Here is a 7942-nt window from a genome sequence, read left to right as displayed (position 1 = left end):
GGGCATGTGGGTCAGGCAGGCTCTCGGGTAAACTGGTCCCAAGCTGCTCAGGGCTTTCTTGGCTAAGAGTAGCATCTTGAACTCTGCCCAGCAGCACGTTGGTGAGCAGGGCAAACCTCTGAGCCCAAGTGTGCTGCCCTGGCCAGGCCACCCTCCTGTCAGCAATCGTGCTGCAGCATCCTCCACTAACTGCAAGGGAAGCCCCAGGGAGAGCGCATTGCAGTAATCCAGCCCTGAAGTAGCCAGTGCATGCGCAGCTGTGGCCAGGCCTTCCTGCTCCAGGAATGGTTGCCACCACCACCAAACCGCTTGCAGAGGCCCATCTGGTCACAGGGGCTCCCTGAGCCTCCAGGGACAGGGCTGGATCCAGAGGCACCCAAGCTGTGAAGCTGCTCCCTCTGCCCAGCCAGGGAGCTCCTTGCCCACAGGATCCAGTCCTTGCCAGGATTCAAGCTCAGCTCGTTTTCCTCACCCATTTCGCCACTACGTCCAAGCAGTGGCCTCTCCCCACTCAGATGTGATGGAGAAACAGAGCTGAGGGTCATCAGCGTACAGGCGGCAGCTCCTGAAACGTCTAGGCTGCATCAGCAGAAGTCCAGTGTCGAGATCAAGGGAAGTCCGAGTCCCTCCCTCTTCCGCCTTGGTCAGAGCCCACCTGAATCTGGGTCTGATTCTGGGCACCACAGTTTAAGAAGGATGTGGAGAAGCTGGAGCTTGAGCAGAGGAGGGCGACCAAGGCTCTGGAGACCAAGCCTTAGGAGGAACGGTTGAAGGAGCTGGGAATGTTTAGCCTGGAGAAGAGGAGACAGAGAGATACGATCTCAAGGGCTGACACACGGAAGATGGAGCTCCTTTGTTTTCTCCTGCTCTGGAGGGTAGGACTCGAACCCGTGGCTTCAAGTTACGAGAAAGAAGATTGTGACTGAACACAGCGGAAAAACTTTCAGTAAGAGCTGTTTGGCAGGGGAACAGACTCCCACCAGAGATGGCGGGCTCCCCTTCCTTGGAGGTTTTTAAACAGAGGTTCAATGTCCATATGTCATGGATGCTTTAGTTGTGATTCCTGCATTGCAGGGGGTTGAACTAGAAGACCCCTGGGGTCCCTTCTAGGATGATGATAATAATAATAATAATTATTATTATTGTTGTTGTTGTTATTATTATTGTTGTTGTTGTTGTTGTTGTTGTTGTTGTTGTTGTTATTGTTATTATTATTATTATTATTTTTTAAATTTAAATCCCACCCTCCCCAGCCAAAGCCGGGCTCAGAGCAGCTAACAACAATAAAAGTAACACAGTTTACCTAAAATCACAATCAATTAGTTAAAATTAATTCTAAAATCAATTCAAAATCAAATTCATGGCAACCATTGGGCTAGAGTTCTGTGAGGATTACCGAAGGAGAGAGGGGGTCAGACTGTGCCCTGGCCAAAGGCCAGGTGGAACAGCTCCGTCTTGCAGCCCTGAGGAAAGAGGTCAAGTCCCGCAGGGCTCTGGTTCCACCAGATCGGGGCCTCCTGCCTGCTGCCAGCGGCTTCATGTAGATGTTAAATAAACTGGAGATGATCTAGTTCCCAGAGCGCAGCCGCCGTGCTGCTCTCTGGGCTCGGTGCATGACAGAGCCGTCCCCCCAGTTGCCCAGAGGAGACCATGGCCAGTGGTATCGGATGCCAGCACCCATGACAAGGGGGTGCATTGCCCTCCCCTCATCTTCATCCATCCCTTGTGGCATTTGGGGCAAATATCCCATCCAGAGAGTGCCTTTCCTGGTGTGTTGGACCACCTGAGAGAGACCCATGAAGCCTCGAGGTGCCCTCCGCTTGGTTACTGAAGTCACCCAGGATTATCGTTCTGGGGTCCCCCAACAATCCCTCAGGGACTGCCTCGGCCAGCCAGATCAGGGGTGCTGCCAGGGGGGCGGTGGAGCAGCAGACCCCCCCCCCCTGTCTCTGGTGCAGCATCAGGCCCGGCCCTCCAAGCCCATCGCTGGTCAAGGAGGGGGTGGGCAACACCCTCATTTCAGCCCCCTGGCGCCAGAAACACAGGTGGGCACAGCTGGGTAAGGCCAGGCCCACGCAGGTGACTCCCCCAAGCCAGAGCAGCCTGCTCACCCACAATCGGATCGTGAATGAACAAGGTTTCATTGTGGACTGATCTGGCATTCAGGACTCAGCAGATCTGCTACCGGTCATTTCTGGTGGGTGAGAGGCCTGGGACAAGGAACGGAGTCCAAACCCAAAGGCTTTTGCCCCCAAAGGTGGTCAGCCCCCTCCCTCTCCTGTCCTCCAACACTGAGATTTGGGCGGCATCTCGACTGCCCCCCGACTGCCCCCCAGAAGCATCGGCACAGCACCCCCTCGAAGCCTGTCATCCCCTGATTCTCTGTTCGCAACGCCCCGTCTCTGCAGAACCGTTTTCGTTCCATTTCCTTTTTAATTTGTACGCTGCCGTTCCATCTTCTGATGCAGGAGGCGGTTTGCCAGTGGCAGAAACGGCAAAACATACAGCAAAGGTCGCAAGCCTTGGATCCAGTGCAAAAAAAGGTCCTTCTCCAAACATAACTTTACCTATAGCAAATAAACTAAGAATCAGTAACCCATTAGAATGTAATAATGCACAATAAAATGATCACCAAAATATAATCAATAAAAAGAACAGCAAGTCACAATTCATAATATACCGCAGTACACAGAAAACTCTGTAAAAGGGTCAAAACACTGACCTGACCCCACGGGAGTGGGTTGACAGTCGTGTTACCTGGGACTCAGACCCCTTTTTTTGTTAATTAATGAAACGTACATCCCAATGGCTTGTTTAAAAAGCAGCAGCAGCAGCACCCCGTTATAAGCGGCTTAGAAAAATCTAGAACTGTATTGTAAGGTTGGAAGAGACCCCAAAGGGTCGTGTGGTCCAGCGCCCTGCAATGCAGGAATCGCAGCTGAAGCATCTGTGGCCCTGACATAAGACTAGATACTGGAATTGCTGGGTTAAAGACAAGTATTTGAAATGGACAGCAGCTAAGAAGAAATGAAAGTTGTGTGGATGGGTGAAATATACTCGGAGTCGGGTGTGGATTTCATGCTCTTTATTCAGCTCATAGTGGTAAGAAGGAATGGAAGTTCCCCCAGAATGTCTGCCTTATATACATTATTTACACACAATGGGCCCCACGGATTGGCTTTCCGGGATTCTCCTGTAGGCCAATCAGGTTGCGGATTCACTTCCCCCTGGAGCTAGATTGGGTGGCTCCTGTGGACCAATCAGACTGCTGCATGGTTCTAGGACCAATCAGACTGCTGCATTTTGGATCCTATTCAACTCAGTATATAACACCGGGCTTGCTTAAATAACTGTTTTTTAAGGAGGCCACAGAAAGACCGTAGCAATGTCAATAGGCAGGAAGTTCCACAGGCCTGTCACGGATATTTTGAGAAGCGGGCTCAAAGTTCCCACCCCCTTTGGTGGTTTTATCTGAATAGAATAGGTGTAGCGGCTGGGAAAAACGAAGAGCTCCGGGTGGCCTCAGAGCCGAGAGCGTCTCTCTTGCCAGCGAAATGAATCACCGGCTCTCGTGCCAAGAGTCTGAGCAGCCTCCTGCCGGCCCAGGGAGTTATAAAAGTCAAGCAGCTCTGGTTCCGCTGCACTTACATAAAATAATGTTATATCACAATTTGTGCAATGAAATAATGTTATATCACAATTGCACGTGCAAGTGGAAACAAGCGCCATGGACCGGGGGGCGCGCTTACTTCTGAGTAAATGTGCTCCATTCATGCCAGGCTCTTTCTGTGGGGCTTCCCTCGCACCGGATCCGGAAGCTGCATTTGGGGAGGATGCTGCAGTGCAATTGCTGACGGGAGTGAGGCCTGCCTAGGACGCCTTTGCTCCTCGGAGATCTGTGCAGTTTGGGGCCAGGTTACCTACGAGATCCTGATTTGCAGGGGGTTGGAATGGATGATGCTTGGGGGTCCCTTCCAGCGCTACGATTCTGTGATCGCCTCACCCCACATAATACTCAATCTTTTAGAGTGGCATCAGCTACCCTTTGGAACTCCCTGCCGGTTGAAATCAGTCTCACAGGAAAATATTTTAGATCCTTCTCTAGGTGACATTTGGCTTTCCTCGTATTTATTTTACCTACTTAATTCATAGAGCTGCCCCATAGCAGAAGAGTTTTAGGAAAGCAGGGGGGTGTGGTGCTGAGAGTGTCGGGCTCAGGAGATCAGGGTTCGGATCCCCACTCAGACTCCCCGGAGGACCTTGGAGTCGGTCGCAGCCTCTTTGCCTGCCTCACAGGGTCGTTGTAGCGATTAACTGGATAAGATGCTTTCATAAATGCAACGAAATAAGCTCTTCTGCTGGCTGCTTCAGAAAGCTGGGGGGCCCGCCAGAGGGAGAAGTCCCTTGCCAACGTGGCACCCAGAGATCTCCACGGGGGGCAGTGGAACCCGTGCCAGTCGCAAGACATAGCTGCCAAATTTCTAACACTGCCACCAACTGTGGAGGCGGAGAAGAGCAGCCATTCACAGCCCTCTCCTTTTCCATTAATCTGTATCCCCCCAACCTGCTTTTGAGGCCTTAAACATTAGGGGGCTCTCTTGGTTCCTCCTCTGAGCCATCAGTTGAGCTGCCTTCCTTTTCGGAGCCTTCTAACCCAAGTTCCCTTCCCGTCTCCTTTTTTCCGCTCCCCAGCGCCATGGAGGCCTCTTCCGGCCTCCCCGTGGTCCACGTGGACTTCCCCGAGGTCACCAGTGCCCTGCTGGAGAACCTCAACCAGCAGCGGGTGGAGGGCAAGCTGTGCGACATCGCCATCCATGTCCAGGGCCGCGTCTTCCGGGCCCACCGGGCCGTGCTGGCCGCCTCCTCGCCCTACTTCCACGACCAGGTGCTCCTGAAGAACATGACGTCCATCGTGCTGCCCAGCGTCATGGACCCCGTGGCCTTCGAGACGGTGCTGGGCTCAGCCTACACGGGCAAGCTGAGCATGGCCTCGGACGAGATCGTCAACTACCTGACGGTGGGCAGCGTCCTGCAGATGTGGCATATCGTGGACAAGTGCACCGAGCTGCTGAAGGAGCGCCGGGGGGCCTTCCTGGGGCCTTCCTCCTCCTCCTCGTCCTCCTCCTTCCGCGCCCACTCCAGCCGCACCAGCGACAACCAGTCGCCCAGCAGCAGCAACTACTTCAGCCCCCGCGACTCGGGCGAGGGCCCCGAACACGGCAAGTTCCACCCGCTGCGGGGGGCGCTGGCGGGAGAGCGCGACGACCACGACGAGGAGGTCATCTTCCAGGCCGAAAAGGGGCCCCCGCGCTGCCCGGACCCCTTCGCTGGCGGCAGCAAGTTCGTCCTGGAGACGGACGACGACGTCAGCGACAGCAGCGAGGGCCGGCGCCCGGCCTACGTGCGGCCCAGCATCATGCCCCAGAAGCAGTGGGTCTTCGTCAAGAAGGAGCGCTCCCAGGAGGACCTGGTGCTGACCTGCGAGGAGGACGAGGACCCCGTGGAGGTGGCCGGGCCGGCGCCCGAGGCGGCGCTCAGCATCAGCGACGTCCGCACCCTGACGGAGCCCGGCGGGGGCGGCTCGGGGGGCAAGCTGGAGGAGCAGGTGAACTTCTGCGAGTCCTCGGAGGACTTCCCCTCGGCCTACGAGGGCCTGGAGGAGGCCACCCCCTTTGCGCCACGCGGCGCCCTCCTGCCCATGGACATGCAGGGCAACCAGATTGTGGTCTTCCCGCCGCAGGCCCCGGTGGAGCACGGGGCGGTGCAGCTGGCGGCCGGCTCGGGCGACGGCAACAAGATCTTCATGTGTCACTGTGGCAAGGCCTTCTCGCACAAGAGCATGCGCGACCGGCACGTCAACATGCACCTCAACCTGCGCCCCTTCGACTGCCCCGTCTGCAACAAGAAGTTCAAGATGAAGCACCACCTGACCGAGCACATGAAGACCCACACGGGCCTCAAGCCCTACGAGTGCGACGTCTGTGCCAAGAAGTTCATGTGGCGAGACAGCTTCATGCGCCACAAGGGCCACTGCGAGAGGAGGCACCGCCTCGGAGGGGGGGCCAGCGGCCCCGTGGGGGGCGGCCCGGCAGCCGCCAAGAAGGAGACGGCGTCGCCCTCCCGGATGGGGGCCGAGGCCGAGTGGGGCAACGGGAGGTCCCCCCGCAGCGAACTGGGCTTTGCGGGGAGCAGTAAGATGTGAGGGGGAGCAGGGGGGCAGCCCAAGCCGGCCTGCGCTGGGGACCCCCACCCAGACAAGCTTGGGCACGAGTCCCCCACCTCAGACTGAGTTTTAGGGGGTGGGCAGGACAGCACCACTGGACTGATCCCCCACCTCGTCCGGAGCAGGTTCTCTGCAGCCGCCGTCTCCCCCAGGAAGGTTCAGGACCCCCTGCTGCTCCTTGTAAACAGCCCCCACCCTTCTCCGTTGTCAGTCGATGTCCCCTTGTAAGGAGGGAACCATAGAGTGGTAGTGTTGGAAGGGACCCCGTGTGGGACTGAACACTAAATACCCCCCTCACCTTCCATGTCTCAGTTGGGGGGGTCATGTAGCAGTCAGCACCCTTCCTCTCCCCGCCCCCTTGTGTCTCTCCTGTGGGTGTCAAGAGCAGGGGGTGTCCGTGGCTCAGGAGAGCAGGCGCTTTGGGGGAGGGGGCTCACATCCCCAGCTGAGCAAGGACACCCCCCCCACCGCCAGAAACCAAGCAGAGGAGCAGCCAGCGGTCAGGAAAGGTGACAACTCTGAGCTGAGCGCCACCAACCAACATGTCTTTGTGTGTGTGTGTCTGTGAAATTCAAATTGTCCCCCCAGGGAAAGGGGGAAGACCAGGACCTTTGTCATAATTGCGGGGTGGGGGAGGCCTCTTTCTGCCCCCCTCTAGGGAGAACGTGGGGTGCAGAACACTTTCCCCTGCATTGCCCTTCCCAGAGTTAATGCTGTTTTATCTGCTCCCCCCCCCCAGTTCCGCATCTTGTTCTGTCTGCCTCCATTCACCTTTGAGATTTTTGTAACTTAACTTTGTTTGAGTCTCTCTCTCTTTTTTTTAAGAAAAAACAAAGAAACGGAACCTTCTCTATAAATATTTATTGATCTCTTTTGTGGCCCCGACCACGGTTTGTATATTTCTACACCAACTTCCCAGCCCCCCAAAACCTACTACCATTTGGGAACCTCCACCAAGAGGCTGATGTTCAGAGAACCCTAGAATTGTCCAGCTGGAAGGGGGACCCCCAAAGGTCCTCTAGCCCAACCCGCTGTTCACTTGGTAGAGGTAGAGATTCTTAATCTCAGGGTTGTGGGTTGGAGCCAAACGTTTCGCAAAAGATTCCTGCATCACAACAGGTTGGACTAGACGACCCCCGGAGAGCCCCCCCCCAATTCTTCCATTCTATGTAGGCAGGACTCTCAGCTCAAGAATAACACAACTGCATAGAGATTCTGGACTTGTTTTGCTTTGTATACCAGCCTTCATCCGTATCTCTCAGGGCAGTTCAGAGCATAAAGATACAAGATGAAAACACAAAACACATAATAAAAACAAGAATGAAACAAAACAATAGCTGCCCCTCCAACAAAGACATTGGACAGGATATAAACTGTTAATCCTTCAGAGGCCTGGTTGAAGAGGAATAGGGGCACAAGGAAGGCGCCAGGCGGACCTCCCTGGGGGGAGCATCTCAGAAGTGGGGGGGGCCAATGCACAGAGGGCCCTGCTCTCCAGTTGCCGCCCTCTGGACCTCTCACGGACGAGAGAGAGGATGGTCACAGCCTCCAGGTCACTTCTTATGGGGGTTGGTTTGCCGTATGTCTGGAATTTCCTGGACAGAGCTGGTATTCGATCATCGGGGAAAGTGTCTGGGTGGAAATGGCTTAAATGTCCAGGAAAATCCAGATTTATGGCAACCCACATCAATTTGGGTGGATTTCCTTAAAAAGAGCTCC

The 7942-nt window shown here is 55.4% G+C and overlaps 1 protein-coding gene across 1 annotated transcript; it reads left to right on the top strand.

Moving 5' to 3' along the window:
• Positions 1–415: 415 nt before the first annotated feature.
• On the top strand, positions 416–7095 carry ZBTB22 (zinc finger and BTB domain containing 22). The gene is made up of 2 exons (XM_081902703.1): positions 416–946; positions 4693–7095. Exon 2 carries the CDS (start codon positions 4697–4699, stop codon positions 6200–6202), a length of 1506 nt encoding a protein of 501 aa, XP_081758829.1. The 5' UTR covers positions 416–946; positions 4693–4696; the 3' UTR covers positions 6203–7095.
• The last annotated feature ends 847 nt before the right edge of the window (positions 7096–7942 follow it).

Source organism: Podarcis melisellensis, assembly GCF_964234715.1.
Source record: "Podarcis melisellensis genome assembly, chromosome: 2".
NCBI classification, from domain to species: Eukaryota; Metazoa; Chordata; class Lepidosauria; order Squamata; family Lacertidae; genus Podarcis; species Podarcis melisellensis.
Note: the sequence above shows the minus strand (reverse complement) of the source record. Positions and strands in the feature narration are given on the sequence as shown.